The sequence below is a fragment of the Chelonia mydas genome, chromosome 10 (assembly GCF_015237465.2).
Source record: "Chelonia mydas isolate rCheMyd1 chromosome 10, rCheMyd1.pri.v2, whole genome shotgun sequence".
Taxonomy (NCBI): Eukaryota; Metazoa; Chordata; order Testudines; family Cheloniidae; genus Chelonia; species Chelonia mydas.
The window spans coordinates 32,008,436-32,025,584 of record NC_051250.2 but is presented as its reverse complement, the minus strand read 5'-3'; the positions used below and the strand labels follow the sequence as shown (position 1 = coordinate 32,025,584).

Genomic DNA, 17,149 nt, shown 5'->3' with positions numbered 1-17,149 from the left:
GAGAGACACTGCCCCCCACCTCGAGTGTGAGGCTGCAGTTACCCCCTCAGCACCGCGCAAATACACCTGCCGGCACCCCCAAATACTCCCTCCCCGTACACACACACATACCCCAATTCTCCCTCCCAATGCATCCCCCCGCACGCACCCCCCAAATACCCCTCCCAGTACACCCCCCCCCCAAATACTCCCTCTCAATACACACTCAGCCCTCATGCACCCCCAAATACCCCTTCCAGTACACACACACCCCTCCAGCACCCCCCAAATACTCCCACTCAATACATACACACCCCTCACACACTCCCAAATACCCTCCCAGTACACAGCCCCCCATGAACCCCAAATACCCTTCCCAGTACACACGCACCCCTCACACACACCCCAAATATGCCTCCCAGTACACACACACCCCTCCAGCACTCCCAAATAGCCACTCCAGCACCCCCAAATATGCCCTCCTAGTACACATACACACTCCTCTAGCAACCCGCAAATGCCCTTCCCAGTACAAACACACCCCTTCAGCACCCCCAAATACCCTCTCCCAGTACACACACCCCTCCTGCACCCCAAATACCTCCTCCAGCACCCCATATACCCCTTTTCAGTACACACACACCCTCCAGCACCCCAAATACCTCCTCCAGTACCACTCACATATGCCCTCAGAACCCCCATATATCCTATCATTATACACACACCCCTCTAGCACCTCCCAAATACCTCCTCACAGTTCACACGCACTCCTCCCACCTCCTCCAAATACCACCTCCCAGTACACACACACCCTCCCAGTACACCCCCCCCCCTCCCCGCACAACTCAAATACCCCCTCCAACACCCACCAACTCTACCCTACCAGAAATGTTCTCTTTTTGGGAACTTGAACTATAGTAACCCTAAGCTGAGGGGGAGGGGGGACGGGCATCAGGGTGTTAGGGGAAGGGAGCTGGGTGGGGGGCAATCAGGGGGTTATATACTTACAATAATTTTATTTGACAAAACCAAAGTTCATACTCTTTGTAAACTCAAAACAAAAGCAAAACTTAAAGTAGTTGTCTAAAAGTGTTTTAATGCCAATATTTGCATCTATTTGACATTTTATCTATGTACTTTCTCAAAGTCTGTAATGTAATTTATGACATCTTTCTTGGAGGTTATTTTTAGCTTACACAGTGTCTTGATTTTATTTTTCATTTAATGCACTCAAAATATAAGCAATAGGCCCTGGGTATGTTACACAGCATTGGGAGTGTTTGTTGAACAGGGCATTTGCGGTGTGAAAAATGTTTCTCTGGAGTCTTAACCTTGGACCCTTGACCAAGAAATTTGGACCCTGACAAAAACTAATTGACTACCCCTGTCCATCTGGATCTCTGATTCATCCTTCCAAAGAACAAGAGAGATCCTATTCCCTCCCAAGATCACACTGGAAAGGGACCTTATACACAGCTGTCCCTCTTCCCCAAATTCCTGGCTAGCCCTGGTAGTTCGTCTGGACTACCTATCCCAGAATCCCATTGCTCTAAACTGAAATCAGCCTCAGATTACGGCCTTGTCTATACTGAAAAATTAGATCAAGCTAGCTACTTCACTCAGGGGTTGAAGCATTTACACTTGTGAGTGCTGAAGTTCAGTTGACCTAACCCCCAGCATAGACACAGCCAGGTCAACGGAAGAATTCTTCCATTGGTAGGCGGTGTGGTTGGAAGTGTAATTTCCTCCTTTTTAATCAGCCGTGTTTTATGGGGTTTTGTTTTAGCACCTTGAAAATACACTTTGGTTCTGCGCTGTCACTGCCCACTTTTTTGTGCGAAGAACAGCACGGGACTGCAAAATTAAACACACACACACACAAAATACTCTGGCCATCTGAAGCATTAATTTGGCTTCTTGGTGTTGTACTGTAACTGCATTCCTTCTAGAAGGGTGTAGGACTTGGCAGCAAGAAGGAAGGGACCAGCGTGGATTGGGGTTTGTGAGGCCCTGGGCCAGAGAAAGTGGGGGCCTCTCCCCACCCCTTCTGCCTGCAGTCTCCCCTGCCTCCCCCGGAGCTCCTGCTGGGAGCAGGGTCGGGGCGTGGGAGCTTGCCCTGTCCCGCCCGCCTGGCACTCGTGCCAGGGAGTTGGGTCAGGGTACGGGGGCTTCCCCAGCTCTCCAGCAGGAGCACCTGGTGGGTAGGGGAAGCCACCGCACCCTGACCTTGCTCCCCGGCAGGAGCACCAGGTGGGTGCGGGGAGCGGGGCAAGCCCCTGTGCCCTGATCCCGCTCCCCAGGAGTGCTGGGCAGGCGGAGAGGGTCAAGCCCCCACGCCCTGAAAGGGGGCCGCTAGTTGGCAGCCCTACTGGCCCAGTGGCTAATCCGCCACTGATTACACTGGAAAACAATTGCTTTTATGTTTTGCACATGCAGTCTCGGTTTCTCTCTCACCCAGAAACTCTGACAAGGAAATGCGTGCAAACGAGATGGCAGCTGAAGGCCCTTTGATCCCTCAAGCATGATGGGATTGGGATCAGAAGCTGCAAAGAGGCCAGCCAAGGATCACCGGCTCTGTGATATCTGGCTTTGCCATCCCTTTGAGAAAAGAACCCCTGGAACTTGTGTAATGGGGCGGGGCGGGGCGGGGCGGGGCGGCGTGGGGTGGGGTGGGGGTCGGGGTCGGGGTCGGGGCAAGAAGACACAAGCCAATCAGATGTCTTGGGAGTCAGCCGCAAGGGAGAGGCAGCTGACTGGACCTATTCCAGGTCTCCCTAAGGAGAAGGGATCAGAAGTCCTCCTGCACAGCAAAACAGACAGACATACTTTGTAGGTATGTATATACTGCAAACTGAGGTATGACTGCTGCCTGGGGAGACATGCCGGTGCTAGCATGGCTAAAAACAGCCGTGTAGCTACAGTAACTCCTCGCTTAAGGTTGTAGTTATGTTCCTGAAAAATGCTACTTTAAGCAAAATGATGTTAAGCGAATCCAATTTCCCCATAAGAATTCATGTAAATTGGGGGGCGTTAGGTTCCAGGGAAGTTTTTTTTGCCAAACAAAAGACTATAATATATATGCACACATACACAGTATAAGCTTTAAAAAAACAATTTAATACTGTACATAGCAATGATGATTGTGAAGCTTGGTTAAGGTGGTGGAGTCAGAGGGTGGAAGAGGGTGGGATATTTCCCAGGGAATGCCTTACTGCTAAATGATGAACTAGCAATTGGCTAAGCCCTCAAGGGTTAACACTTTGTTGTTAATGTAGCCTCACATTCTACAAGGCAGCACGAATGGAGAGAGGAGACACAGCATGGCTGTGGCTGCAAATATTGGAAACTGAAAGGGGTGATGAACCCACGCTATCCCACTGGAGCACACCGCTCCCTCCACTTTCCAAAGTGCGGGGGGAAGTGCGTGTGTGTGTGTGAGAGTGAAACAGAGGCACACACCATGTGTGTGAGAGAAATGTGCATTGCCCCTTTAAGTACACTGACCCCACTCTAAGTACACTAGCTTTTTAAGTAGATCAGCAAGTTGAGACAGCAGCTGCTGCCAGCAAGCTCCCTCTGTCCTGAGCCCTGTCATCCACCTCTCTGTTCTGTAGAGGTGGGGTACAGGAGCAGGGGGAGGGGGACACCCTGACATTAGCACCCCTCTTTCTCCCCCGCCCCTCTACACAGCAAGCAGGAGGCTCCCGGGAGCAGCTCCAAGGCAGAGGGTAGGAGCAGCACACGGCAGTGGTAGGAGGGACACCTGAACTGCCCGGCAATTGGTAATTTGGTGGGCAGCTGCCACACAGGAAACTTAGGGGAGCTGATAGGGGGGCTGCTGGTCCACCCTGGTGCCAAGCCCCCACCAGCTAGCTCCAACGGGCTGCTCTTCCTGCAAGCAGTGGACAAAGCAGGAGGCTGCCAAACTAAGTTATATGGGAGCATTTTGCAACTTTAAACGAGCATGTTTTCTCATTGATCAGCGACATAACAATGTTAACCGGGACGGTGTTAAGTGAGGAGTTACTGTACAGGGGCCCGGGCTTCAGTGTGTGCTGTGTAAGCACGCTGGGGAGGGGACCCTGAGGACATACAATGCTCACTGGTTTTAGCTGCGCCAAGGTGGGTGAAGCTGGCATGGGCATGTCTACCCAAGCTGCAGGCTGAGGAGCGATTGCAGTGTCATTGTGCCCTGAGAGAGAAGGTTGCAGGATGAGTGGGCGAAGCAGAGCCAGGAGGGCCTCACCTGGGCACACCGAATTCCCCTGCCCATGAAGAGGAGTCTCTGCTCACTGAGCCATGTCCTGGCCGGGGAAGAGAGAAGCCACAACTTGCCACAGGAGAGACCTTCCACCCATCACCAGCTATCAAAGGCCAGCTGATGCCACAGTGGACAGAGAGGGACTAGCAGCTGGGACCATCAGGCGCCTCGGCGTTCAGTTGGCAGTTTGCCTGTCCCTGGGCTCCAGAATTAAGGCTCTAAAATACCTGACACCTAAGAGAGACCCAGTGAAACTCTGCTTGACAACCTCAGCTGAGAAAGGTCACAGGCCAAGTCTTGCAGTGGGGCTGATGTGCTCCAGGCTGCAGGACCACCTGCTGCCACAAGGAGGCTCGGGGTGGGATGGAGGTGCTCCATTCTTCCTCCCTCCTCCCCCCTCCGCCCCCGCCATACACACACACACACAAAAGTTGCAGAGTGCTTGGCTCTCACCTGGTGACTTCTGGCCCTGGATCACAGAGAGAGGAGGAGGCGGCAAGGAGCAAGGAATACAGGTTTCTATGGCACCGGCCCCACACAGAGTATAGTGCTCTCTGCACGTCCCCCTGCAGCACGTGGAATAGGCATTGGGCCCAATCCCGTCCCTAGTGCTGTTAGCAGGAGGAAGCAGGGTTTACACCCACTAGCTGATTTGCTCTTTGTCCATGGAAGGGTTGCTCTGCTTTCGGGCTCCTCAGCCTTGGGCCTGCTTGCCACTGGTTCTGGCTGGTGTGGCAGATTTCCCCTCTCTCCCTTGATTCTAGAGCTGGCTCGTTGCCGCCGTGCCTCCTCTCTTGACGGTTAGGGAGTTCAGCTCGCATTCCCTGGTCACGTCTCATGGGCTTGGTTTCAAAGGCAGGGCCCTTCCTCATAATGCAAACAGGGAGCAAAGGATCTTGGGTCACAGGCCTCCAGCAAGGGTCCATATTGTCCATTACAGCTGATGTGACTGTATGGAAAGTCTCCCTGCTTTCATATCATTGTGTTTCTTTTACCCCTGGCCCACCTGAAAAGGCAATGGTGGTCAGCTAGCATGGATGATTGTTATCCCCAAGCAGGGCAGCCCCATTCTTTGGCTTCCCTACCCCCCATCTCACAATAGAGGAGTTGGTTTTTATTGCAATCCGGGGAATTTGACTGCACCAAAAAAGACTGCAGCTCTGCCTGAAGATACATGTGAATCTTGTGCTTTAAGGCCTGCTGAACCCGTGCTGGGAGGTGCTGAGCATCTGCTGCTCCTCCTGCCTCCAGCTCCCAGGATGTGCTCAGCAGGAAGCAGCACTTTGATCCCGGGCAGCTGGGAGGCCCAGCAGGCCTGGCCTGGAGCCTTTGCAGGGAAAACAGGGTTGGTGCGAATATAGCCCTGCTCTGGTGCATGTAGACCAAGATCTACTAGCGACCATGGCTGCTGGGTCTGTTATTAATGTCTTGGTGAGCTGTGCTGAGTGGAAGCCATCAGTAAAAGTTGCTGATTCGGCTCAAAACAAGGGGAGCGCCAGCAGGAGACAGCAGGGCGGGATATGGGCCCCACGCACTTCTGCAAAACCCATCTGGCCTCCTGCATGCAGAGATTTTCCATGGGACATAAACCAGCACGGCTGACTCTGGGCCAGGGGGTGTCAAGTGCTTGTATAAACAGGAGCGGTGCAAACACTGCCCTTCCCCCAGTACAAACCATCAGCTGAGCCCCTGCGCCAGCCGGATTGATCCTGAAAAAAGCACTGCCTTCCGTGCTAAACGTGGCTCCCGGGGAATGCTAGGGGAGACTGCGTATCTCATCTATTTTGAGGAGAAACCACAGACTGCTTTTTGCCTGGTGGGAGGAACATGAGCCCCTTGCATCAGAGGGGGAAACCAGTGAGATCAGCCACAAAAACCCGAGAGAGAGATGCAGAGGAGAATACAGAAGCCAGACACTGAATCAAAGTAATTCTTCCAATTCAAGAGCTACCAGAAGGATCTGCGACGCCCGGCTCTCTGCTGCTGAACGCGCTGGGCGAGGAAAATGCTGCCCGTTTGCCTTCTTCTTGCTGCTGTGTGTCTGCAGGGGAGCCTGCTGCAGGAGGCCGGGACCAGGGAGCAGAGAAAGCCATTCTTTGAAAGGTTTAGGCGACTCGAGGAGCAGGTGAATATTCATGACTCTTTGCTATTGGACAGACGGGGCCAAATCCTACTGACTTCATTAGGAGTCAGACCTACTTACTCCAAAGGGTCTGCAGTGTATCCCTCTGATATCAGCATGTCTACCCATGTGTTCCTACAGTACCTGTCTCACCAGCTGGCCCAGCACTGGAACTTACCTGTAGAAGTATATGGATGTAATATATAGGGGTGGCCAAACTTACTGACCTTCTGAGCCGCGTATGATAATCTTCAGAAGTTCGAGAGCCGGGCTGGGACTCGGGGCTTCTGCCCTGGGGCGGGGTGGTGGGGCAGCCCCGGAATATACAGAACATCAACACCCTTTACTTACACGGTTTTTACTCAAGCCAAACTTCCCTTCCCTTTGCCTGGAGTTTGCCTGAGTCTTGACTCTCTGTTGTCCTAGAGGAGACTGTAATGTCTGGGCAGATGTATGAGTCTGTGTGATAGCCATTAGAGATACATAGCCAGCGTTTTCCCAGCTAGATCTCTGGGAGCTGCTGGCTGCTCGGCACCACAACAGATCAGACTGTTTCTTGAGGTGTCTAACTTTAGATCAAAGGGTCAAGCTTTAGGGGTTCACTTTTGAATGCTGTTGGTCTCTGCTGAGGAAAGTGCCGACAACAGGGCACTGGCTCACTGATTTGCACAGCAGATCCAGGCCCCCTTTGTGACTTATCAAAGGACAGGACTGCAGGGATAAATGTCTCTGTCCTGTGAAGATTTGGCTGGGGACGCCCTGGGCTTGGATGTCGGGGGTTCCAGGGGATGGCACAAGCAAAGAGTCAGGGTTGCAATGACCAAAGAGTGAATGATCCAGTTTCTATGATGTGTGTATGGATCACATGTACGTAGTGTCCCAGAAACTAGAAATGGGAGAACACTGACTAGGTTATCAAATCCAGTCTCCAGCGAGGGCAGGAGAGAGTCCCCAGTCAGAGAGCGGGCTGAGTTCCTGGGAAGTGTCTGGGTTAGCGGCCTGCGAGCTATAAAGGGTAATGTGAATCTGAGTTACGGGGCATTTTGATATTATTTTGCATTTTCCAGCAGGCAGTCCTGTGTGAAGGCAATACCTGATTTCTCTAGACTCCGTGGCTCACCCAATGGCTGAATTTCAGCTGGAGAGGTCTGGTTATGTAGATAAGGGCTGGATTCCAAGCCCAGCTCTGCCACTCCCACACTGGGGGGCCTTGTTGAACCCTAGATTTTGGCCTTTAGTTACAAAAGTGGCATCAGATTTGTGGTGCCTCTGGGTGAGGGTGCTCAGTGTGAGACCCCCTTTGGGGCTGGTTCCAAACTGCAGTCAGTGGGAGCTGACCACAACCAAAGCAACCGCAATTAGAGGCCCCTTGTAAAAGTTTAGCCCTTAATGCTTGTGTGTCAGTTTCCCCAGCGGTCCAAGGGTTGCGTAAGTCCCTGGGGTTGTGGAGGGTTGATTAGCCTGCGTTCGGCAGCCCTGCCCAGAAATGATCCCTGATCTAAGTGCTGGGAGTGATTCAGGGTTCTGGGTGTCTTGCAGTTTCGTCGGTTTCAGGAGGTGACACTGCTGCATCTCCAGGGGATCGCCGGGAACTACAACATTTCCTACAACATCGACACCAGGTTCCGGCACCTGGCGGATCAGTACGACACCATCGCGGCTGCTCTCAACGTGTCGCATGCCGCCCTGCAGGAGGACCTGGGCTCTTTGAAAATCTGGATGAAGAAGCTACAGAAAAGAACCAAAAAGCTAAACTCTAAACTCTCCTCGTTGGCTGAGGCCCTGAGCGAAAGCCGCAAGCAGAGCTCTGGGGAGAGGCTGCAGCAGAGCGCTCTCCTGTCCAACCTAACCCTGCAGACTGCAAGCCACGTGGCACACCTTACCACCCTGCACACCAGCAGGAACACCCTACAGAAAGAGCTGGAGAGCCTGCAGCAGGCCAGTAGGAGCCAGGGAACCAAACTGGAGGCTCTGGAGCAGCGGCTGAAGAACACGCTGCACAAGGAGATCCTAGCATCTGGGCACCATGAGCTGGCTGCGGCCCAGCGACTGAACCAGACACCCCATGACAAGCTGCTGGAGGCAGAGGGAAGCCAGGGACACAGCGTGAAGAAGCTGCATGCCAAGCACAAACAAAGGAAGAAGCTGGAGGAGAAGAGGCAGCAGGTCCTGGCCCAGGCTGCAAAGAGGGGGCTGCAGAGTAGCCTGTTCCATGGGAATAAGACCCCCAGGCAGGAGAGACAGCCAGAGACCCCAACTGTGCCAGAGCCACAAGCTGCCAGGCAGCAGCTCCGCAGGGTGGCCCAGATCTCACAAGAGCAGCTGCAATCACCATCACCCAAGAAGCCAGGCACAAGTATGTTGAAACCTTTTACATTCTCTCTCTGTCTCCCCAGCACACATACCCACCTAATGTTATGCTAGGGGGTGCTTTTGTAGAAGGAAAGCTCAGCCCTCCATTGCTTGCAGCAGGCCTTTGATCTTCAGCAGACCAAAACCCCTCAGGCTAGAGAGGTGCCTTTTCTTTGTCCCGGAAAGAGAGAGAACTAGGTTGGACTCCTCCTGACCATCCCCTGGACCCAGCACATGGTGCCAACAGACCGTTCTCCCCACTATGGGATTACAGCCTTCTCTTGCTGCTAGCTAATGTCGTTAGACTTGCATGTCAAATGGTAGCAGGCTGCGGTGTAGTGCTGAAGGTTTAGGATTCAAGCCCTGACACACTGATGCATGATGGGGAGGTTGTGTTAGTTGCACATAATAGAATCTGGCTTTATTTTGCCTTTAAAAAATAACCTAGGAAATTACATACAAAAAATTGTGTTAAAAAACCTACATTATTTAGGCTGCAAAATCCAGCACTTGAAAGTTAGGAAATGCCAGGTCTGTGGTTGCCTTTGTAAACTTAATTCACCCCTCTGTCCATATGCCTTAGAACTTTGATTACATGATCATGTACTATTTTTCTGCACATGGGGCCAAATTAAGGTTGTGTGGGCAACTCTAAATCTGATATTTCCTAATTTTCAAGTGCTGGCCCAAACTATAACTGGGTTCAAAAAAGAATTAGATAAGCTCACAGAGGATAGGTCCATCACTGGCTATTAGCCAAGCTGGTCAGGGACGCAAGCCCCATGCTTTGGGTGTCCCTAAACCTCTGTCTGCCAGAAGCTGGGACTGAGCGACGGGTTGGATCACTTGATAAATTGCCCTGTTCTGTTCATTCCCTCTGAAGCACGTGGCACTGGCCACTATTGGAAGACAGGATCCTGGGCTGGATAGACCATTGGGCTGACCCAGTACAGCCGTTCTTATGTTTTTTTAACATTCTTTTTCTATTTAATTGTGTGCATGTGGCACGTGCGATATAGGCACATACACTGCATTGCAGCAGGTTCTTGGGAACGCCTTCTATAGGTGATAGGGGCAACGTACAACTTCCATTCTAACTCCTCTTTTGTCAGCTGCTCGTAATTTTGGGAGACAAATTCCTTTGGGGCTGAAGTTGTCCATGGCCAGGCCTGAATTCTCAGTTGTGCTAGGGTACCCTTGTACCGTTCTGCATAAAGGGGCTGTGCGTCAGTGTAAATGTAATCCCCCAGCCCCCTTCTGGCCCCTTTACGCTGCCAGAGCAATCTAGATGGCTGTAGTGTCAGTGAGAATTCAGGCCCTGTGCTCTGGGCAGAGATTTTTGAAAGGTTTCAGCAGCTGAGCTGTCCAGTTGTGTTGTCATTCTTAAAACACCAACCATAAATAAACCACCTTACCCATCAGTTCCCATCAGAAAGGTTGGCCACACATCACCCAACAAGTGCTGGACCAGCTTGGCTTCTTTTATAGATCATGCTGGGTTTTGAAGCACCAGCCAAGCTGGCTGGGAATTGTGCTGGGGGGGTTGGAAGTTGGGAGTGTTGATATTTTTCCACGTGCATGAAGCAGAATTTTCTGTGGGTTTCTATGCTCCATCTCAGCCTTAGCATCATTCTGCTCCCATGTGCACCGAACCGTGCTGTTCAGGATCTCTCTGCTCGCCCTGACAGGGTTTCGCAGACAGCTGTGTAGTGCTGGGCTTTCAATGCCCAGCAAAGCTGACAGCTCTTAGATTGTTGAGTTCTCTTCCCCTCTGGAATTGACTGGCCTCAGTACTGCTTTGCAACTCTGCAGCATGTCCCCACCATCACGGAGCAAGGAGTGGAGAGCCCAGAGTGGGGAGAGTCTCAGGGCGCTGTGCGGGAAGCCCTGAGGGAGAGGGGATGCTTAGCAGATGTAGCAGTGGAGCCGTCAGGCTCTGCTGGAGGGGGTCGCTCAGGGGTCTCACCAGCAGTGTTGCTACGGGGGCTGTCCCTGGAATCCCAAGCTCAGGCTGGGTCTGTAAGGGGGATCCCCAGTGCACCAAGCAAGTTGCTCTCTGGGCCTTTCCGAACCCCACTCTGTTGGGGGTGGGCACTGAAGAGGGTGGGCTGGACAAGAGATGGTGTGAACTTCTCCCCTTCCCCAGTCCCTCCCCCTCTCCTTCTGGATCCTGTTCATGGACTCTGAGATCTCTCAGTTAATCTCCACTTCTGACCTGCATACCTAGCTGCCCTTGGCCCCAGCCCCTGCTGTCCCTCCCTCCCCCGGCTCCTCTCCCTCAATGGACAAGCCCCCGGTAGGATGCCCCATCCACCAAAAAGCCCACCGCAACCACCCAGCCTCTGACTCCTGTCTCTCCTACTCGTCTAAGCTCCTTGAACAGAGTCTTTGCTGTCGCTGCGTCACTTCTGGGCTTCTGTTCCTTCCTCAGCCTCCCTGATCTCTCTGCAGCCTTGAATACTCAGGGTCCTCCGCTGCCTCCCCCTTGTCTCCTGTATCAAGTTTAAACTTCTTGTTCAGGCCTTTGGCTCCACCAGAAACAGATGGTGTCTGGGAGGGCTGGGGGCCGGTGGACGGATGAGCTCAGAGGTAGCTATTCCTGGTGATGCTTTCTTGTTAGGATGCCCGCAGCCTTTGGGGATCTTTCCTTGGCAGAGGATGAGAGATCATCCCGTCTCCCCAAACTCCTGAGCTATTGCCGTGACTGAGCTGTGTCTCTTCTTTTGCATCCAAACAGGTGTCACACCCCTGTTCCCTCCATCCCCACAGCCTCTCCAAGATCAAACAGGGCCGTGACATAGACCCGACCAGAGGAAAGGAGGACAGCCGGCCGAGTAGAGGGTTCATTGAGCCAGTTAAACCATGAGGCTGTGTGGCTCCACTGGCATGAGACTCTCGCTGTCGCCCCAGCTAGTGCAGCATCATTATCAGTCAGAACAGAGCAGGCACGAGGCACTGTGGAGCAGCCACTGGGTGGCACTGTTGCTGTACAAAGGTTCAGCCCCTGCCCAGCTCTGGGCCAACATGGGTGTTGCCGTGTGGGTCCCAGAGAGACCTGGTGCGGGAGGTGATATCTGTTATTGGGCCCACTTCTGTGTGCGAGAGAGAGAGAGAGAGAGAGAGAGGCTTCCGAGCCACAAGGAGCTCTTCCTCCGGGCTGGGAAAGGCTCTGAGAGTGTCACAGCTAAATACAAGGCGGAACAGATAGTTTAGCAGAAGTAGTTAGCACATATTCCAAGGGACCATTCAAGGTGAAGTGGCCCGTTAACACCACAGTAGTCATCCGACAAAAACGGGGGGAGGGGGGGAAGTAGCGAGGGGGGGGGATTAGTGAGTTACAGGTGGTTGTAATAAGCCTCAAATCCAATGCCTTTATCAAGCCCATGATTTTTAGTCCCTAGCAAAGTTATGAATTGAAGCTCCCAGCACAGGTGCCGACTTTCTGGTTTTCCCGGGGGATGCTCGACTCCCGCTCTACCCCAGGCTCCACCCCCACTCCACCACTTCCCCCGAGGCCCCACCCCCACCCCACCTCTTCCCACCCTCGCTTCGCCTCTTCCTGCCTCCGCTCCTCCCCCACGCGGCAGGCAGGAGGCGCTGGAGAGGAGGGGAAGGAGCTGATTGGTGGGGCTGCCAGTGGGTGCTGAGTACTGGAGCACCCACCGAATCAGAACCTATGGCTCTCGTCTTTGGAAGGTGTGATGCAGGTTCCCTCTGAGGACGAAGCCTGAGAGGTCAGACATAGAGTGATCACTTTGCCGCCAGGTGGGGCAGGGTTTTTGTCTTGATCAGTTTGCTGCGCGAGTTCATTCCAGGGCATAGTGATTGATTGTCTGGTTCCACCCACATCGTTATTATAACGCGCCCACAGAGGCATCATTCCCACCGGAGTGACTTTCTGAAGCTGCATGCTGGCTGTCCATCTCCACCTGAGCCTACACTCTCCTGGGCTGGTGACATTTCTCATAGTTCAAGCTCAGGGAACTTCTGGCCTGCTGTGGGTCAGTGGCATGGCTCTCTGGGGGTTTCTCTGTTGAAAACAACAGGCCCTCACTGAAATGCTGCTGGGGAAGTAGCAACTCAGCAGGGGCTTGCAGGACAGCTCAAGGCACCTGGGACCCCGCAGGGTTGAGCAGGAGACAACCAGACAGGTCCTGCAAGGAGGGTGCAGCCTCTTCCTGGCTGAATCATTAGTGCAAATAACAATATCCATGGCTGCATCCTGTCTCCACTGGCCAGCTTAGCTCTCCACCCGCTGATGCTCAGGGCACGGGGGAGGTTAGTGATAGCATGCTATACTGTGCTGGTGGGATTTGAGTGAGGGGGTGGAGTTAGGGGTGCTGCCCCCCAGCCAGCTCACTCACGTCACCCCCAGCAGAGCCTTTCTGGGACAAGGACTGATGGCCCCAAATTCTGTGTCATGCAAGGTGCTGTCATGCCTGTGATTGTGCCTGCTAGGAGTGGGAGGACGGCCTGGGGGCTCAGGCCCTGGCTGGGGATCAGGAGAGCTGGGTTCTAGCTAGGCCCAGCTCTGGCACAGACTCCATGGGTGACTTGGGGTTAGTCACCCGCTGGCTGATTCATCTGAGTTGCAGAGCGGCCAGAACGACTCAGTGCCACTGAAAACCTGGCCTTTTGCCTCCCTGTGTGTCATGTTCATGAAGCACCTGGGGTTCCCCAGATGGAGGCACTAGGGATTATTATCTAGGTGGGGTGGGGGAAAAAATATGTGGGGCTGCCTGCAGGGCAGCTCCTATGCCAGGTGAAAGGGAGGGTGGCTAACTGTGTGATCGGTGCGCTCAGACAGCTGGGGGCAGGGAGAGCAGTCCTTGACTGACCCTCACTTATGGTGGGGTCACCAAACAGGAATAAGTCACTAGGACCATATGGTATCACCCAAGAGTTCTGAAGGAACTCAAATGTGAAATTGCAGAACTACTAACTGTCGTCTGTAACCTATCATTTAAATCAGCCTCTGTACCAAATGACTGGAGGATAGCTAATGTGACGCCAATTTTTAAAAAGAGCACCAGAGGTGGTTCCAGCAACAACAGGCCGGTAAGCCTGACTTCAGTACTGGGAAAACTGGTTGAAACTATAGTAAAGAACAAAATTGTCAGACACATAGATAAACTTTATTTGTTGGGGAAGAGTCAACATGGTTTTGATAAAGGGAAATCATGCCTCACCAATCTGCTAGAATTCTTTGAGGGGGTCAACAAGCATCTGGGCAAGGGTGATCCTGTGGATATAATGTACTTAGATTTTCAGGAAGCCTTTGACAAGGTCCCTCACCAAAGGCTCTTAAGCAAAGTAAGCTGTCATGGGATAAGAGGGAAGGTCCTCTCATGCATTGGTAACTGGTTAAAAGATAGGAAACAAAGGAATAAATGGTCAGTTGTCAGAATGGAGAGAGGTAAATAGTGGTGTCCACCAGGAGTCTGTACTGGGACCAGTGCAGTTCAACGTATTCATAAATGATCTGGAAAAGGGGGTAAACAGTGAGGTGGCAAAATTTGCAGATGATACAAAACTATTCAAGATAGTTAAGTCCAAAGCAGACTGTGAAGGGTTACAAAAGGATCTCTCAAAACGGGGTGCTGGAGCAAAAAAAAGGCAGATGAAATTCAGTGTTGATAAATGCAAAGTAATGCACTTGGAAAACATAATCCCAACTATACATATAAAATGATGGGGTCTAAATTAGCTGTTACCACTCAAGAACGAGATCTTGGAGTCATTGTGGATAGTTCTCTGAAAACATTCACTCAATGTGCAGCAGCAGTCATAAAAGCAAACAGAGTGTTGGAAAGGGATAGATAATAAGACAGAAAATATCATATTGCTTCTGTATAAATCCAGGGAATGCCCACATCTTGAATACTGCATGCAGATGTGGTCACCCCATCTCAAAAAAGATATATTGGAAAAAGTTCAGAAAAGAGCAACAAACATGATTAGGGGTATGGAACAGCTTCCATATGAGGAGGATTAATAAGACTGGGACTTTTCAGCTCAGAAAAGAGACGACTAAGAGGGTATATGATAGAGGTCTATAAAATCATGACTGGTGTGGAGAAAGTAAATGAGGAAGTGTTATTTACTCCTCCTCATAACACAAGAACTAGGGGTCACCAAATGAAATTAATAGGCAGCAGGTTTAAAACAAACAAAAGGAAGTATTTCTTCACACAACGCACAGTCAGTCTGTGGAACTCTTTGCCAGAGGATGTTGTGAAGATCGAGACTATAACAGGGTTAAAAAAAGAAATAGATAAGTTCATGGAGGTTAGGTCCATCAATGGCTGTTAGCCAGGAATCAGGATGGGAAGGGATGGTGTCCCTAGCCTCTGTTTTCTAGAAGCTGGGAATGGGCGACAGGGAATGGATCACTGGGTGATTACCTGTTCTGTTCATTCCCTCTGGGGCCCCTGGCATTGGCCACTGTCAGCAGACAGGATACTGGGCTAGATGGACCATTGGTCTGACCCAGTATGGCCATTTTTATGTTCTTATGGCGGGGCGGGGAGGGGAGGGAGGAGGCTGGTCCATCGTCACATTGCAGGCATGAGCAGCAGCCCCACGCGCTCGAGACAGGCAGTGACTGTGGCTTTGTCTCTCCCCTCTCCAGTTTGCAATGTGGATTCCATGCTGCTTTTCCCCAACGCTTCCACTGAAAACTTTGCCACCTTTAGCCAGGGCTTCCAGACCAGCCTGCACGAGCTGTCAGTCTGCAGCTGGGTGAGCACCCACGCTCACTCCCTGGGCACCATCCTGTCCTACGCCACAGAGGAGAATGACAACAAGCTTGTCCTGCATGGCCGGAACACCGCGGCCCCAGCCTCCATCCACTTCGTCATTGGTGACCCAGCTTTCCGGGAGCTGCCGGTGGGGCGGGTCCTGGACGGCGGATGGCACCACATGTGTGTCATCTGGTCTTCCATCCAGGGCAAGTACTGGTTCTACGTGGACAGGAGACTAGCATCCACGGGCTCCAAGTTCCAGGAGGACTATGAGATCCCCCCTGGTGGGTCGCTCGTTCTGGGTCAGGAGCAGGATGTGGTCGGGGGTGGGTTTGACCCCTCAGAAGCCTTTGTGGGACGCCTGGCTGGCTTTGCCATCTGGAACCGCACTCTGATGCCTGGGGAGGTGTCCAGCATAGCGATCGGGAAGGGCCTGCCCCGTGGCACCATCCTGAGGCTGGCTGATGTCTCCTCCCTGAATGGATCAGTGCAGAAGGTGAATTGCACCTGCCTGGAAAACTGTTAGTAAACCAAGCACGCCCCATCCCGGGCTGTCCCCAGCAATACAGACCGTGGGCAGCCCGGAGTCCAAATGCCGCCGGGCAGTTATCGACATCAGCTTGTGATGCCTGTGAGCCAGAACACTTCCTCCACCCTGCTAAATAGGCAAAATGCCCTTTTCTCCATCGGATGAGAGGCTAGGGGCTCTACTGACACAGCCATTGCCATGGAGATCCCGAGAGGCATAAAAGCATCACTCAATGCTTCCCATGCCAATTTAATGGAAACTTCTTCATGTGATTGCTCACGTCTCCTCACTGAGTCCAGAAATCAGTGCAGCTGTGTTGAGGGTCAAGCCATGCTGAGATGACTGTGTCCAAAGGGATAATCAGCCAGAGGCCGGCTCATATCAATACCTGACCTCGGCGTCGTATTGCTTTTCCTCCTGCAGTGCTTTTCCAGACCCTTAGCAAAGACCCAGCAATCGCTTCTCCCACCAGTGCAATGCAGCCAGCTCTGGGGAGGATTGGGGCAGGGGGGCATGGCAGCTGTTCAGTAGTGCACAGCAATACCACACACCAGATTAGGACAAGAGATGAAAGCCTCAGATGGGATTGAGATAGACAGAATGCGAGCATTCAAACTGGAACACAGCCACCCTGCACTTATGGAAACTGCCACAGGATTTTTAATTCCCAGCAATGGTCGGACGTTAGTCTTAGATCTCATCCAAGATACAGCCCCGTAATATCATGCTTCTGATAACTCCCACTTTTCCAGGAAGGGCCCTCCGAATACTGACCTAAGCAAACCCTACGGAGCTAACACCAGCCCAGCCCAAGGTGCTGTAGCTGCATATAAGTGCAGCAGCCTGGGGGAAAGGCTCTTGGATTCTATTTCCAACCTGAGGCGCAAATGACTATTGCAGTTAGTTTCCACAGTGAAATGACCAGGAACGGAACTTGCCTTCGACATTTAATTCTTCCCAGGAGAGCCCAAGGAAGAGGACGGCAAGGGGAAGGTGGCCCTCGTAACGCAGCCCAGGCCTGCAGTCTAGGTTTGTGAAGTGCTCTTTGAAACGTCAACAGTAACTGTGTACCAGACGGTGTGTACCCTGGTCGTAGAGGGTCAAGCTTACCCCTGTCATGGGGCTGGGCTTGATGAGTAACTCAAAGAAGAATAACAGAGTAG

At 52.4% G+C, this 17,149-nt stretch overlaps 1 protein-coding gene across 2 annotated transcripts; it reads left to right on the top strand.

The window, feature by feature from the left end:
• Positions 1-2,676: 2,676 nt before the first annotated feature.
• On the top strand, positions 2,677-16,514 carry PTX4 (pentraxin 4). Of its 2 annotated transcripts, none has more exons than XM_043523690.1 (3): positions 2,677-2,812; positions 7,902-8,718; positions 15,346-16,514. In XM_043523690.1, the coding sequence occupies exons 2-3, from the start codon at positions 8,082-8,084 to the stop codon at positions 15,981-15,983; spliced, it is 1,275 nt and encodes a 424-aa protein (XP_043379625.1). In that variant the 5' UTR covers positions 2,677-2,812; positions 7,902-8,081; the 3' UTR covers positions 15,984-16,514. The 2 variants fall into 2 exon arrangements, with proteins under 2 accessions (XP_043379625.1, XP_007066579.4); XM_007066517.4 differs by lacking the exon at positions 2,677-2,812 and adding an exon at positions 6,018-6,365.
• The last annotated feature ends 635 nt before the right edge of the window (positions 16,515-17,149 follow it).